The sequence below is a fragment of the Leptopilina heterotoma genome, unplaced genomic scaffold (assembly GCF_015476425.1).
Source record: "Leptopilina heterotoma isolate Lh14 unplaced genomic scaffold, ASM1547642v1 Lhet_201, whole genome shotgun sequence".
Classification (NCBI taxonomy): domain Eukaryota; kingdom Metazoa; phylum Arthropoda; class Insecta; order Hymenoptera; family Figitidae; genus Leptopilina; species Leptopilina heterotoma.
In genome coordinates, this window is record NW_025110916.1 from 674738 (window position 1) to 698645 (window position 23908).

The 23908-nt window shown below is 27.3% G+C and overlaps 1 protein-coding gene across 4 annotated transcripts in view; it reads left to right on the forward strand.

The window, feature by feature from the left end:
- Positions 1-23908, forward strand: part of LOC122501095 — a 532769-nt gene that overhangs the window by 163484 nt on the left and 345377 nt on the right. For all 4 annotated transcript variants that reach the window (XM_043610362.1, XM_043610361.1, XM_043610359.1 and 1 more), the window contains one exon: positions 1175-1299. In XM_043610362.1, coding sequence (XP_043466297.1) covers positions 1175-1299 — 125 coding nt within the window. The remainder of the gene's footprint in view (positions 1-1174; positions 1300-23908) is intronic.

Below are 23908 nucleotides of genomic sequence, written 5' to 3' on the forward strand. Positions count from 1 at the left end.
AATGTATTTTTAAGGAATAAGATAGTGAAGGATAGAGGATATTAAAGTTCCTTTTTATCTCGTTGCTTAAAAATTTATTATTTAACTTTTACATCTTATTGTCACATTATTACCTCAATGAAAAAAATTTTGTGCATTTGCCGAATTGATCTCTATGATGCAATGAGACCCAACTGTCAGTTCTTGAGAGTAGTTCATTACAAAACAAAAAATTACAGTTCCCGCTACACAACACTCTACCAAAAAATCTTTCGGAGCAGCCACACGGAAAAAATTTCTGTGCACTGTTTATCTCTATATGTGCACCAATGGTCCTTAATTACAGTACAAATCTTACACTTTGAAAAGGGATCATATACGGCCCTTTTTAGAGACAGCAAACGCACTTCCATCGGACAACCTCTGCATCAACTGCACTGGAAGTGAGACAAGCGGTGCACGGACATTTTTTCCGTGCAGGGGGTTCAAAATGTGAAAGTCTGACTATAGACATTTTAAATTTTGAAAATCTAACTTCAAATTCGTAATCAGCGACCCAAAAAACCCCTAGATACCAAGTTTGAAGCAAATCTATCAATTTTTAAAAAATTCGTCCGCCATATTGGATCCGCCATTTTGAATTTTGAAAATCTAACTTCAAATTCGTCATCAGCGACCCAAAAAACCCCTAGTTACCAAGTTTGAAGTAAATCCATTAACTTTTAAAAAATTCGTCCGCCATATTGGAGCCGCCATTTTGAATTTTGAAAATCTAACTTCAAATTTGTCATCAGCGACCCAAAAAACCCCTAGTTACTAAGTTTGAAGTAAATCCATTAATTTAAGAAAAAAAAGCCTACCTCTCAAAATCCGACAAATTTTTTGAGGTTAGAAAAAAATCCTGACGTGATGGAGCAAAACGGACTTCGGATTCGTGTTCAGCGCGTCAAAATACATAGGAAATGACTAGTCTGGTCTGCCGCGCACGACACTTTTTTTTGTGGGGCTGTGTAATTGAAGGTTATTTGTTGTGGCCTTTGGTCAAAAAATGATAAAATGTATATATTATTATATAAATGTATATATCATTTTTTGACCAAAGGCCACAACAAATAACCTTCAATTATTATATAAAGGTCTATAATATTTCAAAAAACTTGATTTTATATATTATAAATATTATATTATATTTCAGGTGTGGATACGGTGTTTGTATTATGCCTGAAAAATTAAGTCTATGTCAAAAAGACCAACTGTTGGCCGAATTGCTAATCGTTTCTGAAAAGCAGGGTCACGGATATGTTCCGCAATGTACAGACGGTAATATTTATTAATAGGGGGAGACCGATGGATCATTTTTTGTTGTATAATGACATCATGTTTACTTTAAATAAAAAATTGATCTTACAGAAAACATTCTATAATATTCACGCTTTAACCCGTTGACTGTCGCTGACGCATATATGGGTAAATCCACAGAACCGGTCGATTTGATGTTACTGACAAATCTTTCTACTTTTAAAGTATTCTATTAATTATTTTCATATTTTTACTACTTTAGAAAGCTCTGAGAACCTACTGAATTAAGAAAAAAACAACAGTTCTTATTCGTCTTAAACATACAAATAAATCTTGGTATTGTAAAATAATCTGCTTTTAGAAATAAAGAAAATATTACAGTAACTATCAATTTAATAACTTCAATTTATAATGTCAAAAAATTGAGAATTACATACAATTTTTAATTATTAATTTATTATGAACCTATCAATCAATGTAAAAATTGAATAACTTTTCATGTGTTATTTTTTTAAACTTGCGTCAAAATTCAGATAATTCAACTCATAGAATTAAAAAAATAGAGGCTAAAATGATATGACTATTAATTCATTATTATATTAACAATAAATATGTTAATATTATTTGTCTTACACAAATAATTATAATTAATCATATTTTATTATTCATGTTTTGTATATATTACAAAAATATGTATAGAAAACAAAAGAGGAAAGAAATTCACATTTTTAATTATATTTTCAGAAAAAACTCATTTTCATTTTTGGCTTTTACCTCGCACGGCATTAAAATTAAGTTAATCACGCAAGAAGATAATTGTTCTAAAATAAATTTAAAAAAAATGAACCATAAATGAAAGGTGTGCTTGCAATTAAAAAAATTTTCATTTTTATAAATGAATATCGACCAATTCCGTGGATTTGCCCAATTTGCGCAAAACTAAGACAGTATGAGCCAAAAGTGTTCATAACGTATATATATATATGCGCAACTTAAGAAAGGTGATTAAAAACTTCTTAAATGTTTCTGAAACCGGTTACTCGGGGGTTTTCGAGGTCGCTTCAATTAAATTATTAGTTATTCAGAATCGCTGTTTTTGCAAATGAAGTAGCTCGTCCTCATCTTTGCGCATTTTAAGTACAAAGTGGCCAACCTTGACAAAAAAAACATTACCGAATTGTTCTAACCATAAAGAAATACGTTTCGGGATTCGATTTTTCATTTTGTTTTTTTTTTTCAACCATGAGTCCCACAAAATTTCTGCATGCTTGCCTCGACGATTCCATTTTTTTTACAAAACTTTAATTGAGCTTTTTTTGTACCGACCTCACAGAAAACACTACTTTCGATTTTCCGAAAATGTAATGGAACAAAAAGTTAGGTATGGGTTAGGTTAGGTATAGATACATACAAAATTTAAAACAAAATTTTATCCTTTAAAGACAATTTAGGTATACAAAATTTAAAACAAAATTTAATCCTTTAAAGATAAAATGTTTTTAATAACTATGTGTGTATCTTTAGAGTAATATTAGAAACTTTTCGGTGTAAAAACATTTCCATTTTTAATAGCAGAAAGAAAGGGGGCGTGCGTAGCGCGTAAAATTAGTGACTAGTAATACTAGTAAAGTAAAAACAAACTGACTGCAGAATTAAATATTTTATTTACTGTAAGTAAATACCCTGAATAAAAAGTGGGACCGATTTCGGACTAATCCGGAATTTGTCCGCAACAGTACGGTTTATTGTGGAGTTTTTTCACCATGAATTAAGTTTAAATCAATACCGTTTTTTATCACTATTGAATCCGTAATTAGTCCGGTTTAGTCTGCAGTTAGTCAGATCATATGCAACTAGTAAATGCAGAAGTAATCCGGTTGGTTTAACCAGTGAATCCGCAGCTAATCCGAAACAGTCTGCTTATGGACAAGTTTTTGTCGCTCGGAATTGGTCCAAATAAATTCAAACTTAATGCGGTTTGTGTATAACCAGTAAATTCGGAATTAGTCCGATCTAATCCAAAGTAAGTCTGATAATACGCAACTTGCAAATATGAAATTATTAAATCTGGAATTAATCTGATTTTTGTCAGGTTTTTGTCCTACAAAATTATAATTATAGTTTGAATTTATCTGCATTTAATTTAAGACAAATTGTTTTTAATATACAAATTCAATATTATTCCAAAATCATTCTAAATTATGTCTTTAAATTGGATTGAATATGGATTGTTTTGAACTGTCTGTGGATTGTATATATTTACAAATTCTTATAATAATAAGACTTATTTTCGGACTGGCGTGTTTTGATCGGATATTATTCGGATTGACATTCGTATTCTTTACATATTGATTTCAGATTATTTCGTATTTATTTTAGATGAGTTTTTTGACGGACATAATTTCGGATTGTTGCGTAATAATTACGGACTTAATTCATAGACATTTAAGATTGCTCCAGACTGATTTAGGATTCACAATTTTACTCGGATTGATGTTAGATTAACGCGGATCATTTTCGTACAATTATCGGACTAATCCACACTAATATACCAGCATTTAATCCGGATTAATGCTAAATTTTTACCAGGGATATAATATGATTCGGGTGGCCGTCTATTACCGAATTCTTAGCATAGGTACATATTTCGGATTGTTTCGTATCAGTTTTGAAATAGGATTTTACCACACTAATTTCGAATTGAAGCGGACTAATGTCGGATTCTTTGTGTACAGATTTCGGATTATTTCGTATTTGTTTCGGATTATGTCTTTCAATTGGATTTAATCCCAATTGTTGCAGACAATTTTCGGATTCGTTACATACCCTGGCGATTTTTGGTACGTTATAACGTACCACTAGCGTACTGTTTGCGTACCATGTCTTTTTTCTCCAAATTAGGAATAAAACAATAAAAAATATAGTAATAAATAAATAAATTGAATAGAATGACAATTAATGAATTAATTTACAGTGTTTAATTGAGATAAAAGCGGTGATTATTATTTAAAAAAAATTGATTAAGTTAAAGTACTTTTCAGTGCATATATAGTGTGTTTTAAATAGCATATTTAGTGAATAATGAAAAGAACAAATTAGGAAAATTTATTTAATTTGACAAAAGTAATCATTAAAGTATTTATTTATTACATATTTAGGCCAAATTAATGTTTACTTATTAAATAATTAATGTTTAAAGTTGGAGATGACAGTTTTACCGTGAGATGTATGCGTGTGTGTGTAAAGCGATGATAATATGCTACTTGATATATCGCCGCGCATTTGTCACGACAGATGGCGGGAGTGACATTCGAACTCCTCTGTTTTATCCACATTCAAAACAAGAAATAGGGGGGTGCGACCGTCTGTATTCTGATTTCTAATTGGTCAATTTTAAAAATTGCGCCAAATATTTACGTTGCTTCCATTTTATGAAAAAATAGAATTAGGAGTTTTGAGGATTCGAATATTGATCATTGTGATAAAGAAGATTTCTACCAAAATTAGATTTGGCAATATTAATATTCTATGAAATTACAATTCTGATAAATTAAAATTCTACAAAAAAGTGTTTCTTACAAATTGATATTCGGTCAAATTTTTCTTGCAAATATAAAATCGATCGAATTGACATTCTGCCAAATTATAATTTGGACAATTAAATATTCTACTAAATTAGAATTCAAATTAATAAAATGTAGGTAAAGTGGAAATTCCAAACATAAAAATTAGAATTATTTCAAATTTTTGAGAAAAAGAATTAGTGTAAACTAATATTCTTCATTATGCAGAATATATTAAATGATTATTCTCGACTTTTGAATTTCATTCAATATACAATTTAGTTTAATGAGGATTCGCGTATCTAGTCATTTCTAAATTAAGTATTCGGCATAATGAGCATTCGGGACTTATGTTTTTGGTACAGACGGTCGCACCCCGAAATAGGAAAACCAACTTTCCAAGATGAATTTTATTTAAATCAATTCTAAAAAACGTATATTGAAATTAACCTTTTTTTAATTTAATCATTACACAGAGAATTATTAGTATATTTTATAGAATTTAAAAACTAAAAATTCAGAAAATAAATAATTATACTAAGAAAGATAAAATAGGTAACTTTTTCCCGTTCTTCTAAAATTATTAGAAAACTTACTTTTTAGATCAATTAAAATGAGATTCTAACTCCTCCTACTTTAAGAAAGCAATTTTTTATTCGTTGGTTCAACATTACAAAAAGGGAGTGAATATTTAATATTTAAAAAGTTACATTTAGTCTTAACCCATTAAGAAAAAAAGACTTCTGGCCAATAAAAATAAACTCCTCCTATTTTCTAAATGCAATTTTTTATTTGTTCGTTGAGTTAAACAAAATGGAGAAAAAGTTAATATTTAAAAAAAATCATATAATTCCAACACCCAAAAGAAAAAATGGATGATTTAGACCAATTAAAATAAAAATTAAACTCCTCCTTCTTAACGAAAGATATTTTTTATTTGTTGGTTCAGTTGAAAAAATGGAAGCTAATATTTATAGTTTTAAAAAATATAAAATTTAGTTCCAACCCCTCAAGAAAAAATAGACTGCTATTAGCCAATGAAAAAAGATTCAAACTCCTCCTATTTGAAGAAAGAAATTTTTTGTCCTACATGCGCGATAAACTCGACTTTCCGTGCATGCATAGCGGGCGCAAAGTAAGCTTTTGCCGCCCGAAAAACTACTTTTCCGCCCGCTTACCAACAGCGGGCGGAAAAATCACTTTTCCGCCCGCCTCCATGGCCTTAGCAGGCGGAAAAACGACTTTTCCGCCCGCTGCTTTAGCACTATTAAATAAATACTACTAATTATTATATTATCACTTTCTATTACTTCAAATCAAAACGGAGTCAATTTGTAAGTAAAATTTTATTGTTAAATTTATCAAAAATATTCGGACTCGCCTTAGGCTTAATAAAAATGTTTCATACACATTTAATAATTAATGCATATTCATTTTTGAATTTACGGATGCGTCTTGTTTATCGCGCATTTGGACAAAAAATATCGTGGGCAACTCGGGCGGAAATGTCAATTCTGACCTCATACGATTGACAGCTTTCCGCCCTTGCCACACAATATACTATTTTTATTCGTTGGTTAAGTTAAGCAAAATGGAGAAAATAATTAATATTTGAAAAATAAAACATATAATCCCAACCCCCAAAAGAAAAATTGGATGTTTTAGACCAATTAAAAAATTATTTAAACACCTCCTACTTAAAGAAAGCTATTCTATTTATTGGTTCAGTTGAAAAAAAATTTTTAATTTTAAAAAATTTAAAATTTAGTCCCAATCCTTAAAATATAAAATGGATGTTTAAGACCAATTACTAAAATAAAATTTAAACTCCTCCTTAAAGAAACCTATTTTATATTCGTGGGTTTAATAAAACAATTTGGAGAAAATATTAATAAGTATTTAAATATATAAAATTTAGTCCCAACCCCTCACGAAAAAATAGACTAAAATTAGCCAATAAAAAAAGATTCAAACTCCTCCTATTTTCAAAATCAATTTTTCTATTTGTTGGTTGAGTTAAACAAAATGGAGAAAAAATTAATATTTAAAAAAATCATATAATTCCAACCTCCGAAAGAAAAAATAAATGATTTAGACCAATTAAAATAAAATTTAAACTCCTCCTTCTTAAAGAAAACTATTTTTTTATTTGTTGATTCAGTTGAAAAAATTAAAGAATATTTATAATTTTAAAAACATAAAATTAAACCACAACCCTTTCCAAAAAAATAAGAGCAGTTTCAATTTAATTTTTTATTGTTCGTTAGACTTTATTTTTTTTTTGGGGGTTGGGATTATATGTTTTATTTTTCAAATATTAATTATTTTATCCATTTTGCTTAACTTAACCAACGAATAAAAAAATTTCTTTCTTCAAATAGGAGGAGTTTAAATCTTTTTTTCCTTAGACTAATAGCAGTCTATTTTTTCGTGAGGGGTTGGAACTAAATTTTATATTTTTTAAAACTGTAAATATTAGCTTCCATTTTTTCAACTGAATCAACAAATAAAACAATAGCTTTCTTTAAGAAGGAGGAGTTTAAATTTTATTTTAATTGGTCTAAATCATCCATTTTTCCTTTTGGGGGTTGGAATTATGTGATTTATTTTTAAAATATTATTTTTTTCTCCATTTCGTTTAACTCAACCAACAAATAGAAAAATTGATTTTGTAACTGGGAGGAGTTTGTTTATTACTTTTATTGGTCTAAATTATCAATTTTTTCTTTAAAGGTTGGTATTATATGTTTTATTTTTCAAATATTAATTATTTTTTCCATTTTGTTTAACTCAACGAACAAATAAAAAATTGCATTTTAAAAATAGGAGGAGTTTATTTTTATTGGACAGAAGTCTTTTTTTCTTAATGGGTTCCCTACTGAAAATCCCTGTATAAGATCTTGTACAAGAAAATGCACACGTTCAGCAGCTGAACTTGTACAAGAAAATGTACAATTTCTTGTATATGGATTTGAAACAAGTTCTTGTAAATTGGAACTTGTACAAGAAAATGTACAAGTACTTGTACAAGAAAAGAAACTAGTACAAGAAAATGTATATGATCTTGTACGGGTTCATGTACAAGTACTTGTACATATGAACACGTTCATGTTCTTGTACATTTTCTTTACACATTATTTTAAAGTTGTAAAAATTATAAACATTAAAGGCTGCGCAGTAGTTTTTATAAGCCTTTAGAGCTGCGCAATAGTTTTTACATTGGAAAAAAATGTAATTGAATCAAGAAAATTTGAATTGGTTGAAGTAAATATCGGGATTGCATAGGGTCGATCTAATTATGCGATTGGATCAAGAAAATGATTTTCTTGGCATAGTATACTTGGTTGGAGAACATATGTTCTTGATCCAAGAAAATATGGAATTCGACCAAAAAATTAATCAACTTGTAAGAAATGTAAAATGTATTGTTTGAAGATAATATTTTCTTGATTTAAGAATTTATATGATCGAGTCGATTATTGTATTTGATTCATTCAATTCCTCATAATATTGGTTGAAATAAAAAAATATTTGAATTGAAACATTAATTATATTGTGAGGAGAACATATGTTCTTGATCCAAGAAAATATGGAATTCGACCAAAAAATTAGTAAATTTGAATTGGAACATTAATTATATTGTGAGGAGAACATATGTTCTTGATCCAAGAAAATATGGAATTCGATTAAAAAATTAATCAACTTGTAAGAAATGTAAAATGTATTGTTTGAAGATAATATTTTCTTGATTTAAGAATATATATGATCGAGTTGATTATTGTATTTGATTCATTCAATTCCTCATAATATTGGTTGAAATAAAAAAAGATTTGAATTGAAACATTAATTATATTGTGAGGAAAACATATGTTCTTGATCCAAGAAAATATGGAATTCGACCAAAAAATTAATCAACTTGTAAGAAATGTAAAATGTCTTGTTTGAAGATAATATTTTCTTGATTGAAGAATATATATAGTAGAGTCGATTATTATATTTGATTCATTCAATTTCTCGTATTATTGGATCAATTAAGTAAGGATTTGAATTAATGTCTATTATTTGTTTAATCTGAGAAAATACACTACCGTCGGGAATTATCGGTACGGCTGCACACGCACGGCCCAAAAACATACCAATTTTTAAATCACGATTTTTTTGTAAATACAAATGTCAGAAAATTAACAAATATACCATTCGAAAGATTATTAAATACTACAATTAATGGTACATAACTGAAAATTTTAATAATTTATACAAAGATTGCAGCAATCGACAAATTTGACAAAAAAATTTTAAAAATACAATTTTTTTGGAAATTTTTTTAACCTCTGCACATTTTTTAAAAATTGTAGAAAAAATTTGAAACTTACATAAGTGTGATCATTCAAGTCTCATCTTTAATTTAAGACTAAAAGAGTTTAAAAATCTTATTCGGTTCGTGAGATATCATTATAAACGTCCGAGCATGTTTTTTGACAAATGCATTGAATTAGTCGATTTTGTACGGTTTTTGGCTGAAAATGCTCGGACGTTTATAATGATATCTCACTAACCGATTGAGATTTTTAAATTTTTTTGGTCTTAAATTAAAGATGAGACTTAAATGATCACACCTATACAAGTTTCAAATTTTTTTTGCAATTTTTAAAAAATGTGCAGGGGTTGAAAAAATTTCCAAAAAAATTGTATTTTTAAAATTTTTTTGTCAAATTTGTCAATTGCTGCAATCTTTGTATAAATTATTAAAATTTTCAGTTATGTACCATTAATCGTAGAATTTAATAATCTTTCGAATGGTATATTTGTTAATTTTCTGACATTTGTATTTACAAACAAATCGTGATTTAAAGATTGGTATGTTTTTGGGCCGTGCGCGTGCAGCCGTACCGATAATTCCCGACGGTAGTGTATATTATCAAATTAGTTTCATGCTACCCTGAATAAAGAACAATTAAATATTATTTTGTATAAATAATAATTAAATTAAAAAGCTTTGGCTTGAGATTATATATTTATATATTATATATATTTTTATATTATTATATATATTTATTTATTAATAAACGGGACTAATATTAGAGTAGAACGGGGTGAAATAGCCACATTTTTACATTTTAATTTATAAAATCTAAATTTGCAATTTTTTTCTCAAATTTCCAATTGTCATTGAAAGTTTAGTTATTAAGCTTGAATATTCTTAACGGAAATATTTTTACATTCTCATCACATGAGAAAGTATTAGTTTTGGTCGAAAATTGACTTTTGCTAATTTTATAAGATCTTTACGTTTTGAGGTCCCCTGAACCCGAAAAACATGGTCCGGCGAGTGCGTCTGTCTGTGTGTCTGTCTGTCCGCTGTCTGTCTGTCCGTCTGTAGACGGTAATATGTTGTTCCCACAATAACTTTTGAAAATCTTATCTGATCGTCTTTAAATTTAACACACTTAAAGTTGGTGTAAAAATGAAGGTTAAGTTCGTTAACCAGCCATTTTCGTTGAAAACTACAAAAACTACGGTAGTTTTAAAATTTTGAAAACTCAATTTTTTTAAATTTCAGAATTTTTAACTTTATTTTATTTTAGATTAGAAAAATACAAACAACTTTTCTCTATAACATTGTTTTAAAAAAACTTTTTTTTTTTTTTTTAAGTTTTTGGGCCCGTCTAGCTTTACTGTGTTAAAAAAATTTTATTGGTTTTCTAATATCTTAAAACTTTTATAAAAATCTGTAGTTTACAATAGAACAAAAGAACAGTTTTAACTGTTTTTTGAAATTTTAAATTACTTCCTCATAGAGGAAGTATTGTAATACCAAAATTTTTCAAATTCGATTTTTACATTCTCATCATATGAGAAAGTATTAGTTTTGGTCGAAAATTGACTTTTGCTAATTTCATGAAATCTGGACGTTTTGGGGTCCCCTGAACCTAAAAAACATGGTCCGGCGATGGTGTCTGTCTGTTCGTCTGTCTGTCTTTTTGTCTGTCTCTCTGTCTGTCTGTAGATCAAAAATTTTGTTCCCACGATAACTTTTGAAAAACTTATCCGATCGTTTTTAAATTTAACACACTTAAAGTTGGTGCAAAAATGAAAGCTAAGTTCGTAAACTAGCTATTTTCGTCAGACACTACTTTTTTTTTTAAGTTTTTGGGTCAGTCAGCTTAGGGAGCTTTAACAAATGATGTCACGTTTTTGGGGGCAGGGAAGGGGTCTCTACTAAACGTGACACAATGTATTTTTGCAAGTGAAATTGCATGAAGTAGCGTGACAGTGTAGGGGGGGTCTAAAATCCCGAAAAATTGCGTGACATCATTTGTGAACGCTCCCTTAACTGTGTTAAAGAATTTGTTATTGATTTTGTAAAATGTTATAACTTGTATAAAAATCCGTTGTTATCAACAACTTGATAATAATACTTTAAAAATATTTTAGCTGCTTCTGCAAATCATGGTTCTGCTAAGAGAGTTAGTATAATTAAAAATAACTTCACAACTTTAATCATCAAGATCAAAAATTAGAGTTGTGCAAAAAGCTTGAAGCTTGATTGAGCTTTTTCGAGCTTTTCATTTTTCGAGCCGAGCCGAGCCGAGCCGAGCTGTGTAAAAAGCTCGAATAGTTTCGAGTACTTGAATTCACTCTAGTGCTCAGATTTAATCGAGTCCTCGAATTTACCCGAGAACTCGAATTTTTCGATTTCTTGAAGTTACTCAAGTACTCGGAAATGTCGAGTACATGATACATCGAGCCGGCTTAGGTTTGGCTCGCATCGACATTTCAAGCTTTTTGCACATCTCTACCAAAAATATACATTTTAATCCACTTAATCTTGCAATCATCAGCAAACAAAAACATCCCAGGAGGAAAAGTCGGACGAATGTCGGAGTTTACAACCGCCTGGGATCCGCGCCCGTGCGGACCGCCAGTACCGATGTTTTGTACCGATTCGGATCCCAAAATTCAACCGGCGCGGAACAGATTAGGCTCAGAATTTTGGATCCGCCTTTCTACTTTCGTCAGTACTGGCGTGGTACTGGATTTGTTCCGCCTGCGGATTTCATTCTTCTAAGGGCGTCAGAAGAATGACGGATGTTAGGTCTGTACTGGCTCGGTGCTGGGGCGGATCCGACTGCGGATCTCGTCATTTATTGTTATAGTTCACATTATCAGTATAATCATAAATTTATTTTATTATATATATCATAGCTAATTAATTATTACAATAACTAATTGCATTTATTATAATAATATTATTATTATTATTATTTAACCAATAAATAAATTAATTGTATTGATGCAAAGGAAGAATATAAGAAACTTAATTTTTTCATTATATTTATAAAAATTCAACTTTATTAATGTGCAATTAAATAAATAATTTTTAATAAATAATAATATTAACTTGAAAGAAAATGTGTTCAATATATAATAATACCTACAATAAATAACACATTAAATAAATATATAAAAAAAAGATTATTAATTAATTTATTGTTAATTAATTAATAATCTCTTTTTAATTTAAACAATATATTAAGTAATTATTTATTGACACTTTTCTGCAAATTAAATAATTAAAAAATGTGTTGTGCATTCAAATTTCATTCAATTATTAATAATTACGTAATAAAATATTAAAAAATATAATAATAAAATAACAATTTTAACAAGTTCCTTTTTAAACGAAATATTAAAATATTCATAAATACCGGTATAACATCAGTCCGTATTTGAAAATTGTTTATTGCCGCGTAGTAATTTTACAATTTTCATTTTAGCTAGTGAGACTTGAAAGCATTTAAGATTTGAGAGTTCCATGCGAGCGTAGCATAGTGGTTAGCGTGCGTGATTTCGGTGCGTAAATATTCGGTTAGGCGTAGGTTCGTTTTTATAGTTTTCCTTTATTTACATGACAAATAATCTTAATTTTAAAATATTTTAATAAATTTTAAAGAGCTTTTAGCAAGGAAAATTGAATATTATATTAAGTTTACCTGTTTTTGATTTACACTGCCAAGTTTTTGTACCTTTTTTTAAAGTCTTTCTTAAATTTCACCACAGATGCCATATTTTGTTGCAACCGTTTTTTCGATGTTTATTTTTTAACGCACTTTATACTATTTTTTCGTCGTGTTTAATTAATTTTATTAAGTAAACACGCGAAAATTTTGTAAAATTAGGAGGTTAGTTTAAGTAGAAAACAAATGAATTTCACATAATATTCAATGGATTTTTGTCCCTGGCTTTTTCACCCCAAGACCAGTTTTTCTAAAAGCTAAAATAAATTTTAAATTCAGTTCAAATTCCAAAAATTAACATTGTATACGTTTTGAGTATAGTTTTCTCCTTATGTACAAACATTTACTTTTATTACCCGTTCACTTAAACAAGTTGTAATATGTTCGAAAAGTTCATCGAAATATTATACGCAGAGCAACTCAAAAATTAAAATTACAATAAAAATTATATTAATATAGGTACAATATCCAAACTAATATCAAAAGTTGCGTATTAACTGATATATTTATATTCTAAATAGCTGATAAATCGGTTAATTAGTTTTCAAATAAAAGTCAAATGGCTTTTTTGCACCATGGCTATTTCACCCCGTTCTACTCTAATATTTTATAATATTAATATTATAAAAATTTACTCATAATTGTAAGATTTACTTTTCAAGGTGATTATATTATTCAGAAAGCGTATATTCAACTATTCGAATATTACTGGTTTTTAAGCCAAATATTTTTTAATTCAATTAATTTCTAATAAGATGAAAAGAACATGATTTATAGATAAAATATCACTTTTAAATAATTAAATCTAGTTTTTAACAACGAATTAAACACTTATGCAGTCGAATATAAATTAATTAAATATCACATTTATAAAACTATCTTCTTTGTGCGTTTTATAAACTAATTTTTACGAAAAGAAAAACGTGTTAATAGATTTTGTTGCAATCAATATTTTCGGGAAAATACAATTATTTAGAACGATTTAAAGTTAAATTTTTTCATTCGATACATGAAATAAAATGCTTTCCACTTGATGTCAAACATATGTGAGTTGTTTTATAAAAAATTAATTTTCTTTAATAATAATCGTGTTACAAATAAACAAACGTTATTTTTCAAATAAAATTTAAAATACTTAAATCTAGTTTTTAACATGTTTCTAAAGTTTAGAACGTTTAATTTTTCTTTTTTTTCTTTTTTAAGTAGTTATCTTGAAAAATATTTAAATCGAAAAAGATTTCTTTCATTTGAACGTTCAGAACTTTAGGAAGATTTTTTAACAACGAATTAAACAATTATGCAGTCGAGTATGAAATATAAATTAATTAAATATCACATGTATAAAACTATCTTCTTTGTATATTTTATAAACTAAGTTTTACGAAAAGAAAAACGTGTGAATATATTTTGTTGCAATCAGTATTTTCGGAAAAATATAATTTTTTAGAACGATTTAAAGTTAAATTTTTGTATTCGATACATGAAATAAAATGCTTTCCACTTGATGTCAAACATATGTGAGTTGTTTTATAAGAAATTAATTTTCTTTAATAATAATCGTGTTACAAATAAACAAACGTTATTTTTCAAATAAAAATTAAAATAATTAAATCTAGTTTTTAACATGTTTCTAAAGTTTAGAACGTTTAAATGAAGGACGATATTTTATTACTTCCTTCAATTTATGGTTTTATAGACAAAATATTTGTTTTATTAATTTAAAAGATTAATTTTATTCTTAAGTAAAAAGACGTTTAATTTTAATTTTTCTTTTTTCAGTAGTTATATCTTGAAAAATGTTTAAATCGAAAAAGATTTCTTTTATTTGAACGTTCAGAACTTTAGGAAGATTTTTTAACAACGAATTAAACAATTATGCAGTCGAGTATGAAATATAAATTAATCAAATATCACATGTATAAAACTATCTTCTTTGTATATTTTATAAACTAATTTTTACGAAAATTTGTAGGTTATGTACAAAAAAGTTTTCAAGTCACTAATTATTTTTTTAAATAATTGTAAATAAATAAATAAAATAATAGTAAAATAATTATCCAATTTAATATCAAAACAATATTTTGGAAATCTTGTTAAAAAACCGTTTTTTTCGATTTCGTTCGATTGTGTTCAACCAACGGCGAGTTATATTTCAATGAAATTTAAGAACACTGTATTTACTAAAATTATTTACCTTTAAAATGATCAATGAGAGATTCCAACCCCCAACTTCTAAGAACATCATCCATCAGAATATTTGATAAAATCAAAGTTTATGAAAATCACAATCAAACACCAAAAAAGACGCCACGATGCCGATGCCGGTCACGATAAAAGAGAGAGAGAGAAAGAGAGAGAGAATGGAAGATGCCGGAAACTAGTGTGAAGCAAGGGTGCGCTGGTATACTTACGTATGTAGGTACACTCTCACCTCACTGCCTGCCTGCGCAGGCAGGCGCCATAAGAGTGAGAGACAAAAAACATTTAATTTGAATTTTCTGACTCTCTTACTCTTATGTGTTACCATGTCAACCTGCAGGCAGGCAGGCAGTAGGAGCTGTGCTAGCGCCTTAATGCGTAACATGCGCGCTTATTTCAAAAATTCAATTAATCGGAAAGAATAATCTTATTTAGGAAAGAAATTGACAATGCCATTGTAAGTTAAATTTCATACTTACACAGATTATAAATTATTTTGAATAAATAACAAATTCACATACAATTTTATAAAAGATTATAATTAAATTTTCAATCCAAAAAAAGTCTTTTAGAATATAGTAATTATACCTAACACGAGTAAAACTATACATATCTTTCTCACACATGTGATATTGTATAATAGGTTTTTATTCACATTTTTATATTTTAGATTAAATTTCACATATTTATTTTTAAAATGAATATATAATTAAATGATGAATAAATAATAAAAACTTTTTTATAAAAATAACAATATTAAAAATGACAGAATTTGAAAATTTATAATTCAAATTATACAATCATACTATTTGCTGATAAAGTCGAAATCTTCTTTCGTAATTGAAATTTAATTTTATTATAACTATTAATAACTACAATAATATGTACTATTAAGAAATTTTTGTTTTTATGGATTAAATTCTTTCTTAAGGTCCTTATTTATTAAAAAATAAATTTATAGATAATTTAATTAATTGAAATGATTAAATTTTATGAGTTTGAACAAACAATTTTGACACTTATAAATACAGCAAAATTTAAAAATAATTTAGTCGAACCTCTATACAAATTTTTAAATCAATTAATTATTTTCAAAGTTGTCAATAAATTAATTCTTGAATATTATTTTTCATAAAGTTGATCTTAGTAAGCAAGAAAAATAATAATAAAATTGTTACAAAAAAGGTTTAATAATAAATTTTTTTCTTTGTTTAAAACAAAAATTAAAGAATTTTATATACAAAAATTCTGATTAAAAAATAGGAATTATGCAAATATTTTTTATTTTCTAAAACAAACTTATAATTTTTTAAGCGAAATTCTGATTGATAAAAGATAATGTACAAAATGCGTGTAATTTCTATATATATATTTCGTAATCATTATATTATTGAAATATCTTAATTTTATGTAAAAATAAAGAAAAAAATATGCATAATTTCTATTTGATGAATAACAATTTTTAACGAAACTCATTATTCTTATTCTATTTGATAATTACAAATTTTGTTACAAAGTTTTAATTTTATTTTAAAAGGGAAAAAATTTGCAATAATTTCTCTTTTCTCAATAAAATAATAATTAATAAATAAAACAATAAATAGTTTAAAAGTAATAAGTATTTGTTTAAAGTAATTAATAAAAAAATTTTGAATTTATTTAAAAATAAAAAAATAATTACAATTAAATCTGCAAAAACTTAACGAAAAACAAAAGAATGCACAAAAGACTAACTTCAAATGTGGACAAAAAGAAAAATCCCACATTTATTATAGTTAATTGTTTCTATAGAAAAATTGCTAATAGAGAAAAATTCCGTTACAAAATTAAAAAAATTTTTTTTTTTAAATTATTGTAATTACTCTCTAAATCTGAATCAGCGAAATTTCACTGATTCTCAGCGATAAGTATGCCACTATTTTAAAACAGCGTATATGCGCTAATTAATCAGTGAAGTTTCACTGATTATTTAGTGAAATTTCACTAATTCACAGCGCATATAGGGGAGGGTAGGCTACATTGAACCGGGTATTTTATAAAGTCCAAGAACTAATTAAATTTTACTAATTTCGATCAGGTTTTTGTATCAAAATTAAGCTGAAGTACTCCTTTAGTTAATACACACGTTACAAACACAAATTATTATGATTAAATAATTAAATTTAATTTTTTTCTAGCCAGTTACACTTTTCTTATTTTGAAGAATGTGTGTCTACATTGAACCACCTCTAATAAAACACTACAATTTACTTCAAAAATAATATTTCCACTTACACATTGTAAAAAATCTTATTTTCCACTCAAAAAAATAGAAAATTGTTATTTAATTGTTATTACTTGTTAATATAGGAGATTAATGTATTTTAATGTCAGGTTAGTTAGGTAAAGTGACAGTTTGAGTTTTTCTCGTTCACAATTGTGATGAAAGCACGTCTTCCAGTATTTTTCTTAATAATTAGTAGAGCAGACAATTTTACAACTCTTAAAATTGAAAATTCTTTGCTTTTTCGGGTGGTTCAATGATGCCGCTCTCACTGTATTCACATGACATTCACAACAAAAATTGTTTATAATAAATTTGTGTAAGATTTAAAGTTCTTTATCACATCGGAATATTGAAGTTGACACCCTAAGCGAAATAAATCGCAAGTTTACTAATTTTTAAAACTTCCTACTTCAATAAAAAAACGTCATTATAATTCCACCAAATTTTTTGTTTTGTACGTGAAAAACAGTTTTTTTAGTTTTTCTTTGTAAATAATAAACCTACGTGCCCGAAATTTTTGGACATAGTTTGTTTCAGTAAAACTAACTTATATATTAAATAAGAAAAAATTTCACTCAGTCATTTCTCAGAAAATTGAAGTGGTTCACTGTTGACGCTGGTTCAATGTAGCCTACTCTCCCCTACGCTAATTGAAATAGTGGCATACTTATCGCTGATTCAGATTTAGATATATTTTTATCATTAGCGTATTCTAATTACTACAACAATGGACAACTTCTGATTTTTAAACTGTTTTGTGCTTTACACTTGAGAAAAAAATTTTAATTCAAGAGTTACAATAAAATATATAGAAATCGCAATATTTTTAAATAATTTTTCTTATAGATCACATATACATGTGTTATCATTTATAGGTTACTCTCTAAATTTGAAACAGCGAAAAGTCGCTGATTCACCAGCCCAGAGTATGCAGCTGATTTTCCAGCGTATATACGCTGGAAAATCAGTGCATATACGCTGTTTCATCAGTGTATATACGCTATTTCATCAGCTGCATACTCTGGGCTGGTGAATCAGCGACTTTTCGCTGATTCAAATTTAGAGAGTAACCTATAAATGTTAACACATGTATAGGTGACTTCAAATAAAAGGGAATTCTGCCTCCGTGGAATGTTGGAATCAAAATTTTCAATTAAGGGGTTGTCAATATTATTTTCGGGTTATTTATATATTTAAAATTACGGAAATAATATTCACTGAGCATAACATGACAACATCTTTGTAAAAAAAAATGATTTTCTGGCAGAAAACCGTCAATTTTCTGCCTATTTTTACCTTGACAAATTAACCTTTATTGAGAATCTATAATCTTGAATATTACAAAATAATTATTCATCATATTTTAAAGATATGAGCAGACAATAATTTCACAGATTTTTTATGTGTATGCAAGTAGAACAGTAGAAAAGTACAAATTGTTCTTTTTCAACTTTGTCGGTTTTGATACTGTACAAATAATGTCGTCTTCAAATATTGACGTATAATTGTTGATAGATATCTACATACACACATAAATTCGAACACATGCGTATAGATATCACATTCTGAAGTCATTACGCAATTAATTTCTCTCAAACTCTATAATTATACTAAAAATGGGGGACAGTAATGACAGGGACAGCAATGACATTCTGCCAAAAATTAAATTTTATTCATTAAATATGTGTTTTAAAATATTTCTGTCAATGGTATTCGAGAATGCTTGCAAATCCACCTGAAAATTCGTTATTCCTAACTATTTTTCATCATTTCCTGAATTTTGGGCAGACGGGACAGCAATGACAAAAAAAGTTGAAATATTCTGCCGATTTTTCTGCCTGTCTGTCAAATTATAACAGTAAACCGAAGGGAGCCAATTTTTTTTTATTTTCGAAATTATAAATCAATATTTTAGAAAATTTAACTCTGAAACCAATACGTGAGATTAAAAAATTGTAAAGAGACTTCAAAGGTAAGCATGTTTTTTCCAAGATGAAATTTAAAAAGCGAGGGACATCTGTTCGGGATTTTTATTTGCGTACAAAAATTGAAAAATTTTGTCAAAATGCTTCGATTATTATCAGACTAGAGGGTAGACAAAGCCATCAGAATTTTTTTTCAAGCTTCAGTGAACATGTGAGAACAGTATGATCGTTTGAAACTTACAGAAGTAGCCCAGGGACAGGGACAGTAATGACATTTCTGCCTATTTTTGCCTGTTTCTAATGGGTTATCTCGTTTTCTATTTTGTCAATTGGTATCAAACTTGGAGAATAAATTTATTACATCACTAACTACCGCGAAAAACTTCATATTGGCAAAAACAAGCCTACAAGTCAATTTTTGGAGTGGGGGACAGCAATATTCCCTTTTAAATGAAGTCACCCACATATGTGATCTATAAGAAAAATTATTTAAAAATATTGCGATTTCTATATATTTTATTGTAACTCTTGAATTAAAATTTTTTTCTCAAGTGTAAAGCACAAAACAGTTTAAAAATCAGAAGTTGTCCATTGTTGTAGTAATTAGAATACGCTAATGATAAAAATAAGCATCATGACAAAGCAAAACCACTTGAGATTAATAGTACACACATATTACATATAGATGAATAGAAACTAAACCACTGATTTCTAATTTAAATATAATGACACATGTTACAAATATTATAACTTTTGTATTGCATCCTAAAAGTCAGCTTTTCAACAAAAAATCATTGCACCATGTGCACTGGAGGCATATGTCATTGACAACTGTAAAGTAAATTAGGTTATGTTCGCATTACCACGCAGAGTACGGTGAACCGGTATGGTACTTGTATCGTACGAATATGCTGTATTTTCATAAATGACAGTACAACGTCATGGTATTATACTAGCCTCATACTTTTATGGAGTACTTTTATTTTACAATTTCAGTCGTACGACATACCGTCGTTATACTGGTACCGTACCAATACGTATATCCCTACTAAAAATAAAATCAGGAATGGTCAGGCCGCCTGACCACTTTAATCCAGTTTTCTTACGATTCTGGATGGATCTCGTCAGAAATCTATCACAACTGATCAGGAGGAAGTTTAAAGTGGTCACAAGTTTGCTACTATCCCCTCCTCTTTGTTGACCCCGCCCATAATTGGTGACTATTTGAGACCTTTTTTATCTCATTTTTGACCATATTTTTAAGCCACTTCTGTTTTATTTATTTAAACAATATGCAAAAAGTTGCAACAAATTAATTTTAAAAAATATACCCATATATTTTATTAATTAATATCAGTTTGTTTACATACGGAACAACTTGAAACTAATTCCCGGAATTATATTAAAATTTGGACTCTACGGGGATCGAACACCGACGCATGACCTAACCTAGTGCCTAAACTAACTGCCCTAACGACTACGACTACCGAACCGACTTACATATTTCTGGATTCAACTGTCTATATAAAGAGCAACTGTAAAATAGTAAAATTCAATTACCAATATTATCAGTAAATCAGATTAAACTGTTAAATAATTTTTATTAATTAATTATATTTCAATTTAGTCATAATAGGTTATGTGAATTAATAAAAATTAACATTATTAATTGAATCAATAATAAATTAAGTCTTAACTTTACAATCTAGGATAGTTTCATAAACTGTAATACGAATACAGATTAATAATAATTATTATTATATCTGCATTTAAAATGAATTTAGTATTTAATATTAATTTAATTTAACATTATAATTTATAATAATAATGAATTATTAATGCAATATTGAAATTTTTATAAATTTAAAATTTAAATTATCAATAATCATTATAGTAAGAAATTATTCTATTAATGATTAATAATAATTTAAATATAACTGTATTTCAATTATAATGCAAATACTTCTCATAATAAGTACTGACTGGTATAGTAAATTACTAATATTATGAAACAAAATTTATTATTAATTAACTATATTAAATAATTACAAGTAAATATACATATATTAAATTAATATATTATAAATATACATTAAATAAATATATTAAATAATGTTAAAAGAATGGTCCGAATGTTTTGATTTATTTACCTACTATTGCTGTATAATTAATTCAATAATTATACCAATTTGAAAAATGAGAACTTTTGTTAAGTTAGAAGAACAATTTTTATAATAGAATAATGTATTCTGAAATGTAAAAAATAAATTTGAAAGATTTTATATGTATATATAAATTTTCATGAGACTTTACCAAAATTAGAAAGATGTACCAAAATTTTTATATGTTATGTGTTCACACATTTCAGAAATAGTCAAGAATTTCAGAAATGGTCAGGAATTTCAGAAATAGTCAAGAATTTCAGAAATGGTCAAACATGATAATATAGTAATGTTTACAGTACAATAATTACTTGGATTAATGAATGTTTACTTGAAACAATATAATTTTCAATAAAAATAAAACAATTATTTTCTTATATTAATTTTCTTATTTTCTTACTTCAATACTATTATTATTGGATTAAGTAAAAAATTGTTTTAAAACAAACAAAAAAATGATTTGATTCAAGAAACCGAAATACTCCACGTAACATACTTAAGTCAACAAAATAAAATTCTTGATTCAAGAATTTTTTACTACTTTGCGCAAGTAAAATAATTTGCTTGGAATAATAATATATTTAATTGCATTGAACCCACATTTTCTTAATCCAAGTACATTGTCCAATGCTAATATTTTCTTGACACAAGAATATAAATTTCTTCAAATAAGAAGATATGAGATTGTTTCAAGTAAAATAGATCAAGTAAATGCATTTACTTGATTCAATTAACTTTTTTTTCAGTGTAGCTTGCCTAAAGTGAAGAGTCTTAACGATTATAAGTTATTAAAATGCCAATTTAAAAAAAAATTATTTATAAATTTACTTATTCCAATTTTCTAAAAAAAATTTATTTATAAATTTACTTGTACAAGAACATGAACGTGTTCATATGTACAAGTACTTGTACATGTACCTGTACAAGATCATATACATTTTCTTGTACTAGTTTCTTTTCTTGTACAAGTACTTGTACATTTTCTTGTACAAGTTCCAATACAAGAACTTGTTTCAAATCCGTATATATGCGTCATGAACCACTTTTGGCCAGTTTTGTTTTGCGCATATATGCGTCAGCGACAGTCAACGGGTTAGAGCTTAATCCTCATAGAATTGATATTAAAAAAATTTACTTTGTTAAGTATAAAGGTCTATTAATTATTTAAAAAATATCAGGCAGAGAAATATTTACTTTTGGCCTCTAAAAACCAATGTGCCTATTTTTTTACTTGTAAAGCTTGCATATAATTTTTAAACATATTGCAGTAAGTTCGTACATAAAAACTAAACATTTTTCTCTTTGGAATCCCATCTCTATAACTAATTGTTTCTGAGATATTCCATTTGTGACAATTGCACAGCGTAACAACCGCACCTAGCCTCTTCTATTTAATATAAAATATACTTTAACTTCAGAAAAAATTTAAGCAACAGATGTACAAATTATAAAAATTATTTTTATGTAAAAATTTGTTTTTGAAACCATCTATTACTTTTTGGTTAAATCAAAGTGTTGAATATCTTTTTAATTTATAGATATTAAATTTTAATATTTAGATAGCTGTCTTTATGTTAAAGGATAATTAGGGGAGACTGGGGTAAACCCGCTCACTTTTTTTCAGATCGGCTAAAATCTAGGAAATTATTCTCTAAATCCAAGTTAATTTATATCATTTGAAAGCTTATGATTTCTACTAAAAAAATAAAAAAGAGTTTTTGATTTATCTTTTTTAGTTTTACTTAGAGAAACTTTTTAATAAACATATACCAAATTTCGAAATCACAATTTTCCAGGGTAAACCCGCTCACTTTATCTTTTCAAGACGGAACAGTTTTATTTTTTAAATATTAAAGTTCGTCTTATTCGCGTCTTAAGTATGATTTATTATTGATAATTTATAAGTTATATAAACATTTCTATAAACAACAAATTGGTTTAATAAATAATGAACATAGATTTCATGAATTATAACTATGGATTTAAATAGTGTTATATTTTATTAAGAGAAAGTGAAATGTAGTTACAATTTTGGTTTTAATAAGTCATAAATTTTGTTATTGTTGAAATATAATACGTGAAATTATTTTATTCTAAATTTTAAATTTAAAACTAAGTGAGCGGCTTTACCCCGACTTCACGTGAGCGACTTTACCCCGAGTGTATTCCTCACATTTCAGAATAAATTTAATTAAATCTTTTTAAAATAAGACAAAACTATATATGTACTTCGAAGAAGGACATCCAATAGCAACAAAGAAAATTTGCCAGATAAATTAAGACTCAAAAATAATGATCGAAAAACTTAAGAATCCAAAATACGTTTTTTTCTGACACCTCTTAAAACATTTGATCGCCTCTGATTCTATGTTGAATTCATGAAACTAAACGAAAGTTCGTTAATATAAGATGAATGTTAAGTACTATTCACAGTACCAATATCTCTATCTTAAGTTGAGTTCATAGCGTAAAATCGCTAGTGAGCGGGTTTACCCTG